The following is a 23,301-nucleotide window of genomic DNA, read 5'->3' as shown; positions in this document are numbered from 1 at the left end:
TTTTCTAGGCATATGCATTCAACGTCAATACACTTGTGCAGGATCAAGATTTTGAACTCTAAGGGGAAGAATGTCTTCCTGTGTATCACAGTACCAGTCTACCACACCCATTAGATTTTCTTCCTAGCTTATAGCAGAATCCTGAATAAAAAACTTACTACAAAAATAAACACCATTATCACAATTAAAATCTATGCAAAAAGATAGCAAAATGCAGGTTTATTACATGGCTCCATTACAAATGTATTTACTTCTTGCTCAGCTGAAAAGAAATTGAAACATACCATCGGCAATCTAAATTATTAACACTACATTAAAAAACAGTTCAACTCAGCAATCACAAGCTACCACTTTCAGTATCTGTAGGGTTGTTTTTTTTTCTAACAAAAATACTTATTTTAAAAAGCCCTGAACCACTTAACATGTATCATCACTGACACACACTGAACACCCATGCCACAATACTGCAGTGCAGCTTTCTAATACGAAGGTAATCAAGTCCTCCAGCGCTCAACAGCCCATGCAGCTATGCACATCCTCTTCTTCGGAGTGGCTATACAGTCCTTTTTCCTGAAAGCGTAGGATCCAAGTTGCTGTGTCTATAACGTTACACCTATGTACAACCACTTCACATCATCCTGGAGCCCACCACAGAGTCTAAAGCGGCCATTACTAGGGGTACCTGCTGCTTATGGTGGTACATGACGGAAGTTTGGCTCCCTCGGTGTTTACATCACAGAAATTCAAACGTGTGATCTCACTTTTGTTTCTGGCAAATTTTAGTCTTTTCGAGTTAAACAAGCCCTCATAAACACAGGTTTGGTAGAGGCATGTCAAGAGCTGTGGAAGGAAGCACTGTTCAGTGAAAGGGCCAAGTTGAGGATCACACGGGAATCTACATGTAATGGTAGGTATGTAAATGTACCTATGCTCGCATGAAATGTGGAACACAAGCATGAAATAAATATTAAGATATTTAAACTAAAAAACCCCCACCATATAGAAATGGGCGATGCTATCACATTTAACATTCTAACAGCTACAGCTTGAAATAGCAACTTCAATTTAAGAAAAAAAATATCATCTTTGTAAATTTACAGTTGCTTTAGATAGCTTTTAAAACAAAGTGAAGGACACCAAAAGTCCAATAAGAAGTTGTCACCATTTACTGTGATCATAGACAAGCTAACAATGGATCGAACTGGACCTGAATGTTCTGTTTCTGTAGGCAGAGATTTGACATTCAGATGCTTTATCAGCCATATAAATTTAACTATCTGCAGAAAGCTCTCTTAATTTGTCTCATCCCATTCCCTCATCCAGCTACTATAACTCTCCGACCGTCAAGGCAAGTACCTGCCAATTTGCTTCAACACCAGCTTTTAATATTCTTGGTGCAGATAATGTATGAGAATGCTAGAGGTGTATGGGACCAGAATATTTCCAGCTGAAAGCAGCAGTGAGATTTTCTTCATACATATGAGCCGATCACCTTAGTTACCCTTTGAAGTTAGTGAAGAGGAATACCTGCTTCAAGTACATGACACCCCACATCCTAAAGATGCTTTCTTTAGGAGATGAATCATGTTTCAGATTACCTGTTTTTTTCCCAGTGACTACACAGAGAAACTAGGATGAATAGCTCAGATGCAGGTATCTCAAATATGAAGGAAACAAGTTCCCAGTGAACAGGCCCCGTTTTTTTTTAACAAACTGTTCAAAAGTATTGAAGATTTTTATTTCTGAGTGCTCATAAACACACACACAACCCACATCTCTAAAGTTTAAATCCTAAGTATGAAATTAAATAACAGGAAACTTCATGTACATGGCATTGGTCTAAACATGAGAGAAACATACAATTAGGGAACTCCCTTGGAAGTTTTTGGTGAAAAGAGACTGTCATCCATAGCAGTCATTGTGAATAGTTTCCTAACTCCATTCTGTGCATTGAATCGTTCTGTATTTCACTTCTCAGAACTGTATTTGAACAAGCAAACTTTGAAAAAAAACGTATCCAGGTTTCTTAACTTCAGTACAGAATCAAGCAGGCCAGCTGATAAGAAGGAAACTTTAATCTCCTGTAATTAGCAATGGTGGAAAGGTAACGTGAGGAAAAAATCCAGCACGCTGGAAAGACAGACAATGTTTGTAACAACAGTTACGTACAAAACCACTTTTTCTTCACCTTTCTCTCCTCCAGGCTGGGTATTCTGCACTATTCCAGGGGTCAGTTATGAGGTATGAAAAAACAAACAAAAGGTTAACATTATAACCATTTTAATAAAACTCACTGTATTATTTGCACTCTCAAAATATTTCTGAAAATAAAGTAAAAAAATATTTAGCATTCTTGAAAGTCGTAAGGAATTTTTTATTAAAAAAAGTCTTGTTTGTTGCTGCTTTTGAACCCAATTCTGCCTCAACATTACTCTCAGACATAAGTGTATCCTTCTTATTACCATCATGCAAGTAATCACATTGAATTTCTATAGTACTGAAAATGATATAAACCAAATAAACCATCACAAAATATATACAGGTAGCCAGAAAACTAATCAAGAAAAAAATCATGTTGTCTGTATTGAAGAGTAAACACCGTTTTCAAATACCAACAAAACATCCCATTTGTTGGCATATCTCTTTCATCTAAGACTCTTGAGTAGAAGGACAAACTGACTTCCACAAAGGAATTCCTACAACAACTTTGGTTCATAATGACCTAGACAGAATTCATACCCCATACATAATATTGATCTAGTGGATTTCTGTAAAGCTAATACGGCAGGCAACAGGGAAAACTATCCATGTGAACTTCATGATGAGAATAATAATTTAAACTCAGTACGTCATATTCCAAATATACAGAAAAGACCTGATTATATTAAACACATTTATCTTCTGCTATAAACTAGCTCATCCAGCCAGATCCCAACTCTTTAATACCTCATGACTGAAGTAGCTAAGTGTTCTCTATATCTGATGAATAGCAGGCTATGTATGGAAAGCCTTAAAAGTCTTCTGTTTGTACTGAACGGTGTATCTATTTCAGCATGTTTCAGATACAAAAGTTGGGACTGACTGAACTACGCTGGTTATCAGAAGATGACTAGCCATACTGGTGCAGCGTTCTGCTGGATCAGTACAGATACTTATAAAAGATCATGTTGATATCCTGCGAATATGTTCAGAAACTAGTTTCTGAAAATTTTGTCCAGAAACCAGAAGAAATGGAAACAACTGCATCAACTCAGTACCCTATATGAACTAATTAGTCCTGCTGAGAAACAGGCTATATTAGCAGGAGAGGAGCACTGCACTAGCACAAACACATGCCTCTGGTACCTCAACTAAAATCAGTATGGCAACATACTATGTAATGTAGGCATATTAATTCATTCAAAGCCGAATCTGTGGACAGCACCACACTGCCACAGCCTTGCTGACTAGATTTACAGTTAGTCTGGCAAGAATATTACATTAAAGTAGCTGCACTACTTGTAGTACTCCGACTAGCTTTGTCAAGAGGATGCTTTGGGGGCTCTGTAGTATTGCAACGTGCTCTGTAGACGCACTTGGTTCTTGAAACAACTTTCAAGAACAACTGTCATTTCTAAGCAAATTTATAATGTAAAAGTAGCCTAGGTTCAAAACATAGGATAGATGTAGAACGGTTACATGGTGGTCAGATGGCAAGGTCACACGACATCCTGTCTCCAGCAGGCATTCCCTCTACGCTTGAAATGGTTCCACACATAGGTGAGTTGTGTATGGAGAACATTCCACAATCTCTATACAATAATCATTGGACAAATTAGGAAAGCTGCAAATACCGCACTGATCATTTTTTTCCTACGAGGAGGGACAGAGGGAAAGGAGAAAGGAATATGAAAAGAGAGGTAAAGTTCCTCAGTTTTCACATCCAATAGCAATCTTCTAATCTCAAAGAAAAAAACCAACAAATAAATAGACATGTGACTTCTTCCTGAAGCAGGAATGTAAATATTAGCACAAGACAAACTCCTCTGGACAGCCAGAGTTTAAACATGTATTAAAGCATAGCACATTTTGAAAAGTGACATTGTATCAACGTGTACCATCTCTGAATCATTCCACATCAATGTGATCAGTTTATGCATTAACAGCTATGCTTACTTAACTGCCACTTCAGCAAATGCATGAGCTGCGGGAGACAAAGGTGAGTCCGGGTTCCTTCCAGTTAATACATCAACAGCCAAGGTCAGGTGATCTGCCCAGTTACTTTTTTACAGAAATTCTCTCCTTATTCACCAACAATATAGGAGCTGAAAGGTGTAATGTCCTTAACCAGAAAGGACTGAACTGCCATGAGAACACAGGAATTAGCTCCTGTAGATGCTATAGTGTATTTAGACCACTGACCTGTGGCAGGAGCTAAAGTAATTCTGATTTGTTGCCCAAGTTGTCTGTGCTAGATGAGGCTGCCTGCAAGAGCAGAAAATCTATCTGCCTCCTCTGTCACCTCACACTTCTTTTCCCTTTGCTGCTTCCTAAAATCTCCATCTTAATCTAAAAGTATTTTCTCCACTCGAGCATACCTCAGCAGTACACTGGCTGACAAACGTTTTATGGTCAAATCCTTGTCCTCATTTACTCCTGTACAAATCTGACACTTTGAAGGGTGAAGTCAGAAACAAGAACAAGGGCATAACTCAAATTACAAGAGTAGACTGATGTGCTGGAGAGAATCCATTCTTCCACTGGCTCTGCAGGACTGGCAGTAGAAGGCAGTAATAAAACTGAAGTGGGCAGATATTTTTCGTACTTGAAAAGATCAGGATTTAAACAGGAAATTACACTTTTTTTTAGAATCACTTTCAGAAATAAAACTGCCTTCTGATATTCATCCTGCTACTGAAAAGTTAGATGAAGATATCAAATTACAAGTGAAAGCTGTGAAATTCCATCTGCATTGCTTTCATATACCTATAAAAATGTTCTAAGGGACTTTAAAAGCAGTTCAAGAGTAAAAATAAAATGATCCCCCAAAGTGCAGCTGAAATGTTAGGATCTGTAGGAGGGCATAATTGGACATTCAAGTGTGCAGTGCTGGTGGTGGTGTTATTTTTGAGAAATAATGACTGAATCCTTTACATGGTCAAAAGTACCCATGTAACATTAATCGTAAACAGCATGCACGGACAACCTGAAAAGAAACATCAGGCATTGCCTTTCTTTTGCAATTGCTCCAGTTTTCTTCTTAAGAGGTTGTAGTTTTCCTTGGTCCCGGGTGCCATAGGATCAAGCTTCAGAGAGACTTCATAGTGCTTCTTTGCTAAGTCAAGATTTCCCCAGCGATGATAAAGCACAGCTGGAACATCAATGAGGAATTTCATTAGCAATATTGTTGAATAACGTGCAATCTTGCCAATCACTTGGAAAACAACATTAAAGCATTTGTTTCCAGTGAGGGTCTCTTGCTGGCTGGTGGCACAGTAGCTGCTTGTTCTGTTGCCAAATGCAAGAGCAAAGCCTGCGAGCCGAACTGGCATGGGAATGATGAAGGAATGAATTACACTGCAGCCATAAATGGCAGCTCTTATCTGGTGAGCTCATTGCGGGTTACAAGCATAGCATAAATGAACCAATTTGCAGACACTGAAGTGCAGCTACCTCTGGGCTGGATTGTGCAGCCCTCTTGATCTGTCAGATCGTGTGACAGCTTTTCTGGTTTAGCGCCCTGTTCTTCTGGCTGGCAGTTTTTCTAGGAAGTAAAATAGAAATCTGCCCAGCAGGAAGAAGGCTCAAAAGATTGCTTTTTCTTTTTAAACACAATGAATATGAAGCAAACAAACAATACAGCTGATAAGAGTTAGAAAGGCTCTTACCCAAATTACCATGATAACTGGCAGCATTTGGATTGGCTTTAATTGCCTTGAGGAACAAAGCTTCAGATTCCTGAATAATTTAGAAGAACAAGTCAAGAGGACAGTCTACTCTTGTAGTATATACAATAATGCAAAATTTACCCACGATTGTAATTAAAAACCCTCCCAAACTATGTCATATCTATATGATACCACCATGTATATATATATTCTCAGCCTGCGTGATCCTGTAGCTCAGGTGGCTGCAGCCTCCAGAAAACAGTAATAACGCTACAAATAAGTGCCATGTTTTCAAAGGCTGCTGTTATTTTAGCAGAGAGCTATTAAGCACTAGTGAAGTTTGCAAAGCAGTTTACTTGAATACTTTTTTTTTTTTTCATAGTTATAATATTTTCAAACATTACCTACTGAAGTTTTCCTTACTTATTGAGTCAAGGATAATATAATTCAGTATCGGAGCAAACTGCTTTTAGACACCCTTCCCTTTAAAATATTTATTAGCATTTAAAATGGGGGCATTCCAGTAAACCCCTTTCAAACAGATGTTTCAACATGGTTCTCAATGAAGAGTAGCTGGGTGCCTGTTACTTAAAAAAAATCAAGCCAACGGAAATATTCCTCACAAGTTCTCTTTTCCATATTCCCACTTGCAGTGTGTACTCTTAGGACTGTTGATATCATAATGCTTCTTGGAAAAGCTGAGCTCCTTCACCAAATATTGAGAAAACAATTTACTGCTAAATTTATTCTCTAATTCAAACATTTTTATTTTCCCAAACTAGCTGCTAAAGTAGATACTTTTGTTCCAGAGCATATTTCCTGCAGAAGTTTAAAAAGATACACCCCCCCTGAGTCCAAATGGAGCATATTTACTCTCTTGCATGCAAGTTTAGATATTTTAGAGAGCGAATTTTACATAGATTTCTATGCGGTGCTGTGTTTTAGGGAAAGTTGCCCATTCAGTTTCAATGCAAATGACCTGAAGATAAAATTACCTCAGTGTAGCAGGCTTCCATCTGAATGCACATACTTGCTGCCTGAGGTATGTGAGAACAATAACCTGGGGAAAAGGCCTTTCCTTTGTGCTAAGCTTTTATTACTTATATCTACAAAACACAACACAGGCTTTACTGAAAGAGACAACCTATCGGCCAGATTTTTGGTTCCACTGTCTTCTCATGTGAAGCATGAAATAAGTCTCTGTAAGGGTCCCTCAGGGGACAAGACATTTCTGATGTCAAGATTGAGTCACTCACCTTTGAGTGACTTAAGAGCTTCCCAGTATGTCCAAATTCAAACCCAAACTACGTGCTCCTTTCAAAGCATTCCTTAGCACAGCCGAGGCTGCCACTCTGAAGGCAAGAGGGACTGAGGCAGAAAGTGCCTTCATCTTCTCAGGTCAAGGAAATGACAAACCCTAGGGTTCTTAACAAATCCTTTTGCAGGACATCCTGTTTCAGGAGAAGGAATACTTGGATAGGAGTGAACGAGGGAACAAGATGTCTGGAAATTTAGGGACTATATGACTCCACCTAGTGCAAGTTTTAGCCTTGCTTTTCCCTGGCATAAGCAGCAGCTCCAGCATTCTCACACCCAGACTATTAATGTTCCTGGATGCATCGGTCTTTTTGAAACCCATACTATTTAGTGTCTTCATTAAAGTTTTGGATGATGGGACTGAATGCACTTTCAAACACTTTACAGATAGCACCTAAGAGGAGGGAGTGCTCAATGCACTGGAGGGGAGAGTTGCTATTCAGAGGGACCTGGACAGGACAGAGAAATGGTCTAGTAGGAATCACAGAATGGTTGAGGTTGGAATGGACTTCCGGAGGTCATCTAGTCCAACCTCCCTGCTCAAGCAGGGCCAGCTGCCCAGGACCATGTCCAAGCAGCATCTCCAAGGATGGAGGCTTCACAACCTCTCTGGGCAACCTTTGCCAGTGTTCGATTACAGTCACAGTAAAAAAAAAATTTCCTGATGTTCAGAGGGAACATGCCATGTTTTGGTTGGGGCCCATTGCTTCTTGTCCTGTCACTCAGCACCACTGAAAAGAGCCTGGCTCCATCCTCTTTGCACCTTCAGGTATTTATATACATTGAGATCCTCCCCCTGAGACTTCTCCAGGCTAAACAGTGCCAGCTCTCTCAGCCTTTCCCCATAGGAAAGATGCTCCAGTCCCTTCATCATCTTTGTGGCCCTTTGCTGGGCTCTCTCCAGTATGTCCATGGCTCTCTGGGAACTGGACACAGGACTCCAGGTGTGGCCTCACCAGTAGAGAGGAAGGATCACCTCCTTCGACCTGCTGGCAACACTCCTAACACAACCCAGGATATCATTAGCCCTCTTTGCCACAAGGGCATGTTGCTGGCTCAGGTTCAATCAATCTGGTGTCTGCTTTCCAGCTGGGTGGCCCCCAGCATGTACTGTGCCTGGGCTTGTTCCTCTCCAGCTGCAAGATTTGCACTTCCCTTTGTTGAACTGCATGAGCCTCCTACCAGCCCATTTCTCCAACCTGTTTAGGTCCCTCTGGATGGCAGCATGACCCTCTGGCATATCAGCCACTCCTCCCAGTTTTGTGTCATCCACAAACTTACCAAGGGTCTTTGCCCCGTCATCCAGATCAATAATGAGGATGCTGAACAGGATTGGACTGCAGGAATCTCATAAAGTTCAACAAGAGTAAATCCAAAGACCTATATCTGGGATGGGATAACCCCATGCAAAACTACAGGCTAGGGGACAACTGTCTAGGAAACAGCCCTACAGAAATGATCTGGTGGGTCTGGTAGACAATAAATTGAATAAAACTCATCAGCATACCCTCACAGCAAAGATGACCAACCACATCCTGGGCTGTATTAAGTACAAGTACAGCCAGCAGGTCCAGTGAAGTAATCCTTCTCCTCCATATAGCACTTGTAAGACCACATCTGGAGTACGTGTTCAGGTTGGGGCTCTCCATTACAAGAAAGACATGGACATACTTTAGTAAGTCCAGCAGAGAGCCACCAAGATGGTTGGGGGCTGGAGCACAAGACGTACAAGGGGCAGCTGAAAGAACTGGATCTCTTCAGCCTTCGGAAGAGAAGATGAAGGGGAGATCTACAAGTACCTGATCAGATGATACAGAGAAGATGGAAACAGACTCTTCTCACAAATCTGTGTGATGCGATGAGACACAACGGATGCAAGCTGGCATACAGAAAATTCCAATTAGATAAAAGGAAACAATTTTTTTATTACCATAAGGGTGGTCAAGCACTGGAAGATGCTGTCCAGAGATGTTTTAGAATCTCCATCCATAGAGGTGTTCAAGATTCAACTGGAGATGGCCCTGGTTTGGGTCAGGGGTTGGACTAGATGACCTCTGGATGTCCCTTCCAGTCAAAATTATTCTGTGATTCTAACTCAGTCACCTGAGAAACATACTGAGACTCAAACATTTGGCAACTCTAGTGGTGTTGCAAGATAACCTCTTCTTTTCATACAACCATCCAAGCCCAAAAATCAGCAGTTGATTGGCACTTGAAAGCATGTAGTAGTCAAAAGTTCCATAAACTTGTATTTTTTTCCACTGCAAATTTTAGTATTTTGGTCTAGTAAGTAAATCTCTGCTTTCTTCACTGGGCAGGATAACAGCAATCAAAGTGAAAGATGTGCTGTCCAATTAATTCAGTTTTATGCCTAAAAGTTGCCACCTACAGAAAGAAGCACCACCTAATGTATGGACTCATTCTTTCACTGCTGAAGCACAATGGGACAAACATGTGTAATGTGTTCCCAGAAAATTTAATGAAATAGATTCTCAGAGTTGGCTGCCATTACTATACATCTTCAACTACGTGCTGAAAACATTTTTATCACCACTGCTTTGCTCAGCAGCTAGTAGAAGCATACTGGCTGATTAAAGGCTATTTAAGGTGCATCATATTCATATTACTGTAGATAATACGGAGTAAATATACATTCCAGTACATCCGGTGATATTTCAAATTGCTCTATCTTGCCAAATCTTTAAGTGTTGCCAAGAAAATTGCACACTGCATATAGCAAAGGCTTTGGGTAAGCACATTGCATTCCATCTGCTGCCAAGGCCACAGCACAAAATTGTAGTCTGGCTTTATTTCAAATACAAAAAATGCTGAATGGTTTCGATTTATTGTACTTTTTACAGAAAAAGCATAGATGTATACATAACAAAACCACAGCATACATATTTTCAAAGAACTAAAGATAGCTTGGTTCTTCATCCACTGCGACAAGAACAAGCATTTAAAGGAGAACTCTTACTTGGTATAACAGATGTTAATTAAAAAACAAAACAAAACCACCAAAACAGCTCATCCTTGATGTGCTTTTGTTTCTGGAACAATAAATCATTCATGAGTAGATACAAACAGAAATCACAAAGGGTTGGGGTTTTTTTGGTCACTTAGGAAAACCATCTTCTGCCAAAAATCAAAGTGCATTTGCAACTGAAGGAGAACATTGTGTGCTTATTGGAAGGAAACCTCTCATAACATAGTAAAACCTTTTTGACTCAATGTCTTTTAAAATAAGAGATAACAAAAAATCCCAGAACAAATCTTACTTCACAGCAACAGAGCCAATACGGTAACAACTTTTATACAGACACATAACAAGTAACCTAATAAATGAAATGCCTGAGGTTATACAACACATCAGACACAGCCAGGCAGCCCTCTCAAAATTACCTCCATCACCTTGACAGTCTTCACACCCCCCCCCGCCCTTCCCATCCCGAACACTCAGTAAAAATCCTTAAAGAGCCATCCACTTCTCTCTGTTTTTACATGGTGAGGGGGTAGACAAAAAAATCTGAATTTTCCACGCTTTTTACTGTCATTTAGCATTCTCCCACTTAAAAAACCTGTACCTCCTCTTTCCAGGCAATGCAAAATACAACTGCTGAGATGATAATGTTTTCTAAGTGAGTCCATTTTCTGATTCCCTTAATTTGCTCTCCCTGTTATAACCCATCAATTTCAAGTTACTAGTTAAGTTTTTTTGCTCTACGCAAACCGACTACTCCATGCTGAACTATTAAAACACTCACTGGCTCCCTGCTTTCTTCCCTGGGCTCCACTGCTCCTTTTGCTTCATTCAGGATGCTGACTTGAAAGCTTCATTTTCCCCTACTATCATTTCTGCTTTGTCTCCAACACATTCCCCTGCAGCATAATGACCTTTCAGAGCTAGCAATCAAAATCACTACCTCCTTTTTTATTTTTTAAATTCAGTAACACAGACTTGTTTCTCCTACACCTGGAAAAGTTTTCTAGCTTGTTTTCAACTTATTTTTTCTACTTATTTCATTATAAATGCTCTTTATGCTGTCATGCTGCATACTCTTCTTGATGAATAACTATACAATCCTCTATTCTTTCACAGTCATGACTCACCAAAATAATCCTAGCAATTACCTCCTCCATAATATCATCCCTTATACATTCTGGATGTTAATTTGTATGCTTCTAGACTTTAACAAACTAACCTAAAATATATATTTTATAACAGTCTCAGGTGGAGAGAGAAAAGAAAGAGAGTGTACAGAAAAAAACCCTAGCCAGTCTAGAGGAACAGTAACGGGTGGGTGTCTAACAGCATCACTAACACAAACAGAAGCAAGTGCTGGGCTGTCACAGGCCCTGGCTTCACATGTGGACAGGTCATGACTCCACAGCTGAACAGGACTGTAGAAATGTAAGTAGACACAGTAATTGGTGGAAAAATGTATCTATTCTGAGAAGTTTAACATAATAAAATCTTCTTACTTTGCATATACTGAGGATGTTCCTTCAGTGCTGCTAACATTATCACTACCAAAAAGCCATCAAAACCTCCAAACCCCATAGTTCAGTAAATGATGTTTTTCTCAGGAATACCAAAACCTTCCTTGATTATTAATTTGTCCCTATCACATACACAAATCAGTGACTATGGAGTCAATTAGAACAACTAAATATATTAACTGTGTATGATTTATTCTCTGTCAGCTCATAAATTCCTTTTGGAAAATAACTCATTCTCATCAGTTCCATTACATTTACTACTTGTAAATATAAGTAGCTAATGCTGAGGTACCACTTGCAGGCTGGTCCACTGCATCCAAGAGAAAGTTCAATACATTGCCCAATGTATGGACTTTTTCCTCATAATATTCTGGGATTACCCAGGTATCCCATCCTCAATCTGGCATTAGCAAATCTGCAATATCTCTATTTTAGATAGCGTCTGAGGCAAAGAGGCTAGAATTCATATAAGGTAATGGTAAACCTTTACATACAAAAAGCAGGACTAGCATATCACATCTAATTTTAGTTCCTGAACCAAGGCCTCTAAATCAGAGCAGGCTCTCTCTATCAGCAGTGAAGCAATGCAAGACCCTAACTGCCCTCTAGTGTGCTTAAGAGCCCATTTCTCTCCACTGACCACTAACATAGTTTAGGGCAGCAACATTCCTAACACAGGCATCCAAAATAAGGTGGGATGAAATTCGGCCAGAATCACACAGCAATACTGTGACAGAAATGGGCATCGAAACCTGATTACCTAAGTCATAGTCCACAACGACCTCCTCAAACACTTTCTACAGAAACTTACACAGAGTTTAAACAGGAAAAAAACCCAAACCAAAACCCAACCAACAATCGGAAAGCTCTGATTACCTACCTTATATTTTTGTGATTTCCCCAGTACATTTGCCAATGAAAACATAAGGGAATGATCATTAGGTATTAATTCCAGGGCCTCTCTTCCAACTGCTTCTGCTTGAGCTAGATTGCCTGGGAGCCCATGTAGTGGAAAAAGAGAAGGCATGTTTTAACACAGCCTTATTAGTTACTTTTCATGCTGCAAGCACACATATTGTATGAATAGCTGATTACATGCATTTTTAAAGAGAACCAGGTATCACACACACACAAATGTAAAACTCTGCAGAATAAGACAATAGAAAACCTCCATTTTGTTTTCAACAGATAACACTTTCAGAAGAACAACAAAGCCCAGATTCAAAAGTTCTGAAGTTTGGTCTATAATGCAAACATGCTTGCATAATGATGGCAGTTCAAATAAGGATCAGAAATTCAATTGATGGGTTGGATTTCAAATGATGCTTTAAAACCATTGAGTCAGAAGGTATTATATTTATAGAGAGTGTCTGGGTAGCCAAAGAAGACGTAGAACTCCTTTTAGGTGAATACAGATAAAGCTTTAAATTTTGCAAGACACTGAATTATTCGTTAAAACATTCAAATGGGCTTATACCTGTGTTATCAAGCAATATAATCATATTGTTCCAAGCCAAACTATGCTCTGGTTTCAGAACTGTAGCATTCCTCCATGCATTCAATGCATCTATATGACGATTCAAATCTGCATACTAAGAAGAAAGAAAAAACAGTAATTTCACCCTGATTTGCTTTACTTTCCTATCATGCACTAAAGAGTTGTTAATGTTTCATTCCATTCTAGTGGAATTTGTTTTTATAGACAAGAAATGTAAAAAGAATACTAAGGTAGTATGGAAGATAGAGTGCTATATATTAATTTTACTCTGCTTTTCTCTGGGACCCAGGCTTGTTTTCAAATATGCATGTACCAATGGGATAGGGAGGAAAACCCGCATACAATTTAGAAATCTACACAAGAGAATAAATAATTATTTAATATAAATATTTCCAAGAATCTAAATGGAATTTTTGGGCATAGTTCTACTACCTAACAATATACTAATGACTGCAAAACAGTCTAACATTGGGAAATGATTAATAACATCTTTTGAACAAAAGACCACAATCTATATTTTTCTGTATACCTCTTTATATGAAAAAGTAGGACTACCAAAGCCTGTATGGAAGGCAGTATACTGGGAAAGCAACAGGAAAAACTACTGAAAATACGAAATCACCCTGAACTACAAATCAGGCAAACTGGAATAACTATCAGCATTTAACAGTACAGTGGAATTATATATATATACACACACACACAGGGATTACTGTCATAGCTATCATTTATTCAAAAGTACTTACCAATCGCCCTAAATTGTAGTAACAATCTGGATATTTTTTCCTGTGTTTAATTGCTGTCCAGTAGCTTTGCTCTGCCTCTTCAAACCTTCTTAAACTATTCTGTACTATTCCTAGATTCATCCATGCAGCAGCAAAATCAGGTCTGGGCAAATTGGGAAAAAAACCAAGAGAGAGGACAACTGAGCATTTGGAACACAAGATCCCATTGTATCATTTCTGCTCAGTTGGTGCAACACACTGCTTAGCATTGTTCTAAACATACTGTATTTGTACAGCTAAGGACAGCAACTCCTCTGCTTCTTGGAGCTCATTTCTTTCTTTCAGAATATTTCCAAGGTTGTTCATGGCATGTACATATTTAGGATTCAACCTAAAATTTAAAATGTAAGAGATTATTATTGTGTATGGGACATGTATTACTATATGCAAATTGCTAGCTCTGCAATGCTGCAGACCATGAAAATGAATACCTAAGCATTTTCTTCATGTTAAACATGAAAGCAATTTTAGGATAGTTCATTAAAGCAGTAAAATTCCTAATACCTCACAGCTTCTCTGTAGTATTTGATTGCAGCACTTTGATTTCCTTTGTCAGCCAGGTTTTTGCCAACATTGTAGTGCACCTGAAAACACAGATGAACATTCTACCAGATGCTATACAGTCAGATATTTTGTGGAGCCAAGTTGCTAAAAATTCTTACTCCAAAGAGATACAGTCAGCGCTTGCGCCATTCACTGCTGGCTTTTGTTGTAAGTGGATACTTAAGATCAGACAATACATACAATGAAGACAGCAAGACAAAATCTGAGGAATAAATTAATTAATCAGCTTACCTGTTCCAGCTATTTAAGAAAGATTATTCACTTCCTGATTTTTATAAATGAGGTCACCACACCTTCCACAAGACTCTCTATATTGAGACCTCCCGCTCTTAATTTCATTTATTTGTCAGATAAGTAAGAGGAAGTGTGACTCAATCAAATCCACCATAGCAGAAGAAACATTACATCGTAAGTGTTGATTAAACTTTGTTTTCGCTATAGCATAAACTAGAAGAAACTCAACATTAACAGAAAAACTAAGCTCTGTATTTCAAAAACAAATAAAAAATAACACACACAATTATTTGTCTTCGGAAAAAAAAGCATCAAATAGCATTTCTGAAGTAAAAATAATGTGTATGGCAACATGTTGGAGACCTGGCCTGTTACAAAGCAGAGAATGAAGGAAGGATCTAGAGCTTTGAGATACAGCTACAGGGAAGAAGATGCATCATCTGAACTTATCGCGAGGACTGGATAGGAATAAATATATTTCAGGACAAATTTGAGTCGGAAGACATCTCAAATCCTACTTTAAGACAAATCTCAGAAGACTACATTACCTGGTCAAAGGGAATACTCAAGTTTAGAAATAACAGGAAAGTACTGTGAGTACTGACTCCTGAAAACAGACTTCTCAGTAACTAGATCAGAACTCATTATTTAAATTACCTTACTATTTGAAATCAAATTGTATATACTTCATCTAAAACAAGCACACATTGTAATTTCTTCCATACTTTGAAAATCTAATATAAATATTTTAAAAAACACTATGCAGGAATTACTTCAGATTGAAGTACAAAAAGGTAGGTTTGTAATGCATTTAGGTAACTCTAATTCATCTTCTACATTCAGAAAAGGATTTTATCTCATGTGTCCATCAAAGGAAAAATCCTAATTGTATTTGGCACAATACCTGGGACCTATTGATCCAGCACAAATAATTATGTTTAAACCTAATTGTTATGGTATTTAATTGTTGAATTCCATCTCTATGTGACTGTGACTATGCAGTAACATGCCGTCAACAAATAAAGTTAAGAACATTTTCCATGCTTTCTAGAATGAGTGAGAAAGTAGTTTCACTGGTTTTACAGACAGCAAAGATGCTATAAAGCTTACTAAGCTTACACAGAAGCAGCTCCTCAGGCTGCAAGATGTAAAATAGCACACAAATTCAGCATCCCATAAAAGCAGTTTAGCACAGCTTCCAAGAAAAAAAAAAAAAAAAGAAGATCCAGGCACTTCTTTTGTACATTCATAAAAATACGACAAGGTCCATGCCAAAGAAGCAATGGAATGGCACATTTATATCAAGACACAGCCATTCATAAAGATCCGCTGATGATGTCAAAAACCCCCCCAAACCAACCAAACAAAACCAAAACAGAATAGCATTGTTTTCCCAGGAGTCGTTAAAGTAAAATGATACACCTTGAAAGATGTTTCTTAGGACCGAACAGTATTTGTATAACTCTTCCAGAAATTTCTCAGCACACTATGATAACATTCATACCAAACTGGATTGCTCTGATTATATATGCTGAAGTTTACAGACTCAAAATTTATTCAGAGCAAATTAGGTTATTAAACTTTGCTGTGTTTCCAGATAGAAGATAAATTGTGGCAAAACAGAAAAAATAAGGAAAGATTTCACTCAATAATGTATATTAGCCCTTAAAATACCTGACTTCACATTTCACCTTCAGCAAACAAGATTAATGTAATCTGATTCAATTTCTTTCTTGAAGAAGTTTTACAAAAGTCATAAGCATTACTGAAAGAAGAAATTAGATTAAAGACTGGGGACAGAGCATATGAGAAAAAACTTTGTATACACCAACCAGTCAGTCTTTCATGTCAGCTGTCTTATGTTAGGAAACAGTCAGCATTTCATCATCCAATTCCATTTTTCTCAGTTTTTAAAAACATGGAATGTCTTAATATCCATTTCTATCTCAAAAGCAGCAGCAGAAAAAAATTTTCTCATGTAAACAGAATTGTGCAGACTGCAGAAACCTGAGAGATATCAATTCTCTCAAGTCAAAACATCAAATGAAATATTAAGTGTACATGTGCATTTTGTCAACTGAACTAAAAGGATGTACTATAGCCTATTAAAACTGTTAACAAAACTGTTTAAATAAACTATTAGCATTTTTGATGGTGTATTTCTCTGTCCTCAGAAATAGCTTCAGTGTGAAAGGAAACGATATTTCTATACAGTACTCCTGAAAATGAAGAGTTCCTTGTTGTATGTTGGTTTCCTAATTTCTCTTCAAGTGAAATTGTAGCCTTAGTTCCTCTTAATATGGTGGTGACAGAGAAGAAAGGAAAGGAAGAAAAACTAAAACAAACATACCAAAAGAACCCCTCAGCCTACCACAAATATTCAATCACAAGACCAGCTTTACAATGGATTATAATACGCAGTAACATCCTGCTCTTAAGAACAGAGTCAGCAAAGGGTTTCCAGGCACATACTTGTCTCTCTCTTCACTGGCCATGACAGAGATGCCAAGATCAGCCTTTAGCTCCACTCCCCCAAACCAGGCCTACAATAACTATCTGCCCTCTGCTAAGCACAAGGCTGTAACTCTCCTTGACTTCTCCTATGACCCCCATCTGCACAACATGGGGGACGCAAGTACTTTCTACATGCCAATGGGAGGGAAGCATCTGGCCTTTAAAAACGAGGGGCCAAGTGTGACGTTTTAAATTTCATGTCTAGAGACGTGGTTCTTTTGCCTTTGACAGATACTGTGCGTGCCAACCTGGGAGAGAGGATTTTCCTTTCCTGATTAAACATTTAAGAGCAGACATAGCATTTCGTATAAAGATAGATATTAACTGGAAATGACATACTACATTATGTCCACAGGCTCCTCTATCAATCTTAAACAGGTCATTACTTTACAGTAACAGCTTTAAAAGGAGCATTTCTCAGGGATGCATAACAACACAGTGTTCTCCGAAATCAGGGCAATTAGGTAAAGATACCCTAGGATAGAATCTAGTTGATCTCAACAGGCATGCGTTGTTTGAAGTTAACACACGGCATCATAGCCTAGCCAAAGAATTGGCTCTATGTGTACGTCTGTTCGCAATACCTCAATCGGCCTAAGAAGCCAGTATAAAAAAGCAAAAGCACTGCATATTATTCTGTGTTAGACACACACAGTGCTTGAACTCTTATTTAAGTGTTTAAATGAGCACACACATTTAAACGAGGAAGAGAGAAAAAAATTGTATTTCCCTGTACAAAACCAAAATTACTCTCAAACCGATTTTTTGCTTTTTATTCCTCAAAGAAGTGTAGGAAGAAATTGAAATGTAGTATCATCTTCTAGGAGGTATACCCCCTCAGTTGGAACACTACTATTATCAACTATTTTATTCTCTCTTCCTAGCTGCTTATAATCACCTTTTCAGCAAATATGAACATTTGCTGAGAAGGATGGAAGCAAAGCACAGATGTCAAGATTTCTACAGAAACATGCAGATGCTTCTGTTCAATGCCAGCTTCTTTCATCAAACACTCTTCTCTTTCCTCTCCTACTGAAATTCTGTTTTCTAAGTACTAATAAAACAAAGCCTTTTTGATCTTCACATTTCGTTTGTGCAGCAAATGTTGTCTAAAGGTTCTTCTGCATGACTGTGCTTGTATACAAAAAAATTGACATCTAAAATGGTGTCTATGTGGCAAAACACTGCGGATAGCCCCTGCAAACATAGCCCACAGCACTTATAGTGAATTCTGCAGATGATAATCCCCCTCTAATATATAGTGTAGAAAAGAATTCTCAATATCTAAAGGAAATGCTTTCTAGATCAGTTTCATAAATCCTTAAACAGCAGTAAATCTTGTTCCGTCACAAAGAGGTTTTACAAGACCTTTTAAGAAAGTATAGAAAGTAATCTTACAAACTCTGTTGTACATTTTCAGTATTAGCATAGCTTGTCTTTGACAAACTTGTATCTATAATAATTACAGTTTGCATAAAGCATCAAGTACAAAGTTACTACCCTTAATATGTCAAGGCAGACTGGTTCGTAACACATTCTGTTGCAAGTATCCTAACTTCCTTGCTTATTATTGCAGAAAAGTTGCTACTGAAATGGCTTTTTAAAAAATTATGTTTGTTAATTTCTATCCTGTAAGGAAAGCTGGTAGCAAGGAGAATGTACAGATTACGTACAGAACATTAACAATTTACAATAATTTAAATTCAGTTATTTCAAATCTAGGAAAAGAAAAATGGTGGCTATTTCCCATGTATTTAACAATGCAATTGCAAATTTTATTTAGCTAATCAGTTAGAGGAAGTCATCCAGAAATAAAAACCATCTCTGGATTCTTAAAAACTGCCATGGCTTTGCTAAAAGCTGAGAAAAAATAACTTGGCACTTCCAACAGTAACTTATCACATGGCAAAAAAAGGCAGTAAGATGAGCATTTTTGGGAATAATCTTTAAAATTAAAAGAAACAATGTGTAATGACCTCAGAAGGTGAGAAGCAATACAGCGGTGTCAAGAAATAGCAAATACCAGTAGGGCAAGGGCAACATCTCACATAACCTTATGTATCCACATCTGCTCTAGTTGTCAGGACTTCTTTTATCATCAGTGGAGAGAAACACGCAGAAATAGGGTGCAGTCCTTCTGGCCTGTGTCAGTCATTTAGTCCAAGGTGATGAGGAACCACACGCTAAAAGGAACAGCTTCTCCTCCCCAGTTATAAAGGGAGCCTGGCTGACTCACTCAGATGCGGATGTCTAAAGCTAAGGAGATAAATCCAAGCCAGTAGTCTGATATGGTGAAACAGTAGTTACGCTTTTTAGCCTGTTTATGCTGTAATTTGATATTCCAGTACTTCAACAAAGCACTCCAGGATTAACTTGCTACATAATGACATCAAATGAAAAGATGCCAAATTGGATCCAGTAAGCCTTTTAAGCCAGTAGCACTGAAATATTCCAAATTTATAAACTACCTGCAACATATAATCAACATATCAGGAGAAAACACTATCCATAACTGTTCACAAAATTTGCTTTAGTAGAAACAACACACGCCTGGTTCTAACTCACACTAGTGTATATCATCACTGAGCTTCAGGAATTAAGTCAATCGATACAGTATGAAAAGGTGGTAAGAGGAAATGGAATCAATATACAGGCACTTTCTGTTCAGCTAAGAAAAATACTGCCAAATGTATTCAAAATTTATACTGTTTCAGTCTAACAACCTTTGAAACCAACTTAAGTGCAGGACCACGCAAGTTCAAATGTGTGACATACTCCTGGACATGTTTAATCAAGGTCTGTAACATGCTGCTTCCTCTCTCTTTAAAAAACCAACCAAACAAACAAACATATAGATTTAAAATATTTTAAATATTTAAAATAAATAACATTTAAAATAAAATTTAAAATATTTAAAACATTTAAAAATCTGTACTGTGAACTTTAAAAAAAAAAAGGTCAAAAACTTTGTAACTTCATTATGGTACCTGATTATTTCCAATAAATTTTAAAATCACTGGGCCACATTTATCAAAGTTGATCCTAAATTTCACCCTCTTAAGCCAGATGCATCCATCACTCAAGGGGATAGATTCTCTACTATGCCAGACAATCTGATTTAATGCAGTTTCCACACCTCTATCTAAAGAGATGTTTAAAGAAGATGAGTCTTGAAATTTGAGAAGGCACTGCTGTAACTACTTGTTACTTCGAATTAAGGTAAGTTTACTCTATGCTGCTCACACACAGACAATTTGGGATTGAAAAGAACTGTACAATAAAAACATGAACTAGGAGCTGCAGCTTTTATTGCTAGTTGGGAGACACCTGGAGATTCTGGGACCCCGCTACATAAGGGAAGTAAAGCATGACCACATTACACATCTTAAAGATGTTCCAAGAACAACAAGAAAAAGCTATTATCTGCATTCTACCTTTTGGTCTGCATCAGCCTCCCACTGAAATAAATGGGCACTGAAAGTCCTGTGGAGTCATTTTTAAAGGAAGTCTGCAATTTCAAGACAACAACAGAAGATCAGAACAGAACCTAGTTCCAATTTTTACATTTACCTTTGTCAAAACTGAATAAATATAGCTGAGTCCATAAAGAAAAAAAAGAAATTGGCTCTCACACATGGACTCTCTAATGCTGTTGCCTAGAAAAGTTCCCTACCACTGTGATTTCGAAGTTACTCCTTCAGCAAAACTGGAATGTGAGCCTACGAAACCCTCCCTGTTCACACCACCGCGCTTTCCATTTGCACAAGCTGTCACTAGCAGCAATACAGCTCAGGCATGTCTACACGGCCCAATGTTGACAAACACAAGCTCATTTTCCCTGTACACTCATTGGCTTTGAACCAGCTGCATTAGTTCAGTAGCTTGCACACAGCTTATCGGCTCAAGCACAGCACTGTGCGAACACAGCTACACAGCTTCCCAGCCAGACATGGCTTGCGTCCAAGGAGCTTGGAGCACAGGCAAAGAGAGCGTGGATCTGTCTAAAGCACTCTTACCACGGCAGATGGATGGAGTTACACACAAAGAAACAGATTGCATTTGCTCCATTTATAGTATGCGCTTGTCATCCAGAAGACAAGATATACTGAGGTCATCATTAAAAAGAAGATGGTTGCCTACCACTGCCACACAATAAAATACAACAGTTGTGTACAAACACAACAACTATGTATTGAAATCTGAGATTATTGAAAGACACCACCATGTTGTAAATATTGGCCATAAATGTTTTTTACAGCTCACTGCTGCATATTGTACTCCAGTAGATGCTAAGTTTATCATTCTCTTTGCAAAGTTGAGCATTCACAGGTTCCTTTTTAAACTCTGTCTCTTGATCTGTATTGTCTAGATACCGCTCTAGATTACAGAAATCTAATCTTTTAAAACATCAATGTATTTTTATTGACAAACTGCACATTCCTATTCCTAGCCTCTTCAAAGAGAGTCTCTGCTAAAATTCAGACAACATCAGAGCTCTGTGGTATGCTCCAACAGATCACACTTTCGGCTAAAAAGCACTGCTGTGGAGGTCACCTCTATATTGGCAGGCTAGATTCAGTCTACTATGCCAAACACTGGTGTTCAGCTCAGTGAGACATCCTATCCAGTCCCACCTTCTTACTTGTTCCCTCACTAAGCCTTGCAGGGAATATTGCAATTTTCCTCAGTGCCCATGTCTGAAGACTCTAGCCCATTCAGCCACGGTAAAAGAGCAGAAGTGGGAGCAAAGATTTTACCCCCACATCCTGTGATTACACTGATGATATGCTGCTTTGTCCTTTAGCTGTGTTGGCTATATATACCACTGGAAGGTACACAAAAAGGGTTCTAAAAACATAGCATAGGCATTATTCAGGTGAATACATTGCTACAACTTTCTTTCTTTCTTTTCAATATTTTGTTGTAATAACTTGCAATTATACGCACAATTGTTTTAGTAGATTTCATTAGCAGTACATCCAATTTGACTGGATGCCTTTCCTGAAGTGTATTCCCCCTTCTCCCTCTGCTCCCCACTCCCACCCCCAAGTTCTGAATTACAAAATTGTAATTTGCACTGTCTGGTATTTTGACTATGCTACCACTGTAATTTAGGTGTCTGACATGTCAATGTCATATTCTTGCACCAAGCAACACTGTGAATAACACTGTACCACAATATATTAACTACACATAACCTCCTCTATCTTGAATTTCAAAACACTTTAAAAAAAAAAATTAAAAGTCTACATGAGTGACTTACTTTTGCATTCAGAGGGCACACAGACAGTGCACTCCGAAAAAGCTGTTCTTCTGACCTCCACTGACTGCTGCGGAGTGCACAGCGCATAACATTTATCAACAGGATTCCAAGTACTGCCACAGCAAGAATTTTCTTAAGGCAAGAGAGACAAATTAAGAAACAAACCATTCAATTGAAGCACTTCATCATCAACTTTACTGACTGTTTTTGATGGTACCTTTTTCTTGGCTTGCTTACTCAAGAGACTAAATCCATATGTAAACAGAATACAATATCCAATACTGGGGAGGTAGATGACTCTCTCTGCAACAACAAATCCTACTCGGAAGAACAGGTTACTTGCAGGAAGAAAAGGGATAATAAGAAATCCAAGTCCCAGTGTAAGAATTCTGCAAACAAGAAACAGATTCTCAAATTAACCACAAATCTTAACAAAAGTACCTTTTCCACTTAACATATAAGCTTTATTTAAACACTGTAGAAGGATGTGCGTATGGAACAGGGATTCAAAAGCAGCCTTTGAGAGCTACATAACAAAATCAGATTAAGTTTCAGTGAGGTTTTGACACTTCATTCCATCAGGCACTTTTAAAATCCTAGCTATAATTCCCAGAAAAGCAATGTTCATGCTTCCAGGCCAGAAAATAGCCCCATTACACATTAATACATAATACATATTTAAAATACACAGGCAGGAAAAGTAATGGTAAAAGCTACCTGTCTATTTTTGGAACTAGTAAGTCAGTAACAGGGCAAAAA

General features: G+C 38.2%; 1 protein-coding gene across 7 annotated transcripts in view; it reads right to left on the bottom strand.

Moving 5' to 3' along the window:
* Positions 1-220: 220 nt before the first annotated feature.
* The window catches only part of TMTC4 (transmembrane O-mannosyltransferase targeting cadherins 4), a 61,570-nt gene continuing 38,489 nt past the window's right edge, over positions 221-23,301 (bottom strand). For 4 of the 7 annotated variants that reach the window (XM_075526340.1, XM_075526360.1, XM_075526351.1 and 1 more), the window contains 9 exons: positions 22,760-22,931; positions 22,543-22,674; positions 14,472-14,551; positions 14,191-14,298; positions 13,929-14,070; positions 13,162-13,276; positions 12,565-12,677; positions 5,868-5,937; positions 221-5,350 (listed from right to left, as the gene is read on the bottom strand). In XM_075526340.1, the coding sequence (XP_075382455.1) occupies positions 5,199-5,350; positions 5,868-5,937; positions 12,565-12,677; positions 13,162-13,276; positions 13,929-14,070; positions 14,191-14,298; positions 14,472-14,551; positions 22,543-22,674; positions 22,760-22,931 (1,084 nt within the window). In that variant the 3' untranslated portion in view covers positions 221-5,198. The remainder of the gene's footprint in view (positions 5,351-5,867; positions 5,938-12,564; positions 12,678-13,161; positions 13,277-13,928; positions 14,071-14,190; positions 14,299-14,471; positions 14,552-22,542; positions 22,675-22,759; positions 22,932-23,301) is intronic. The other 3 variants (XM_075526303.1, XM_075526313.1, XM_075526331.1) reach the window with 3 other exon arrangements.

Source organism: Mycteria americana, chromosome 1 (genome assembly GCF_035582795.1).
Source record: "Mycteria americana isolate JAX WOST 10 ecotype Jacksonville Zoo and Gardens chromosome 1, USCA_MyAme_1.0, whole genome shotgun sequence".
Lineage (NCBI taxonomy): Eukaryota > Metazoa > Chordata > Aves > Ciconiiformes > Ciconiidae > Mycteria > Mycteria americana.
The sequence above is the reverse complement of the archived record's forward strand: the minus strand, read 5'-3'. Positions and strand labels throughout refer to the sequence as shown.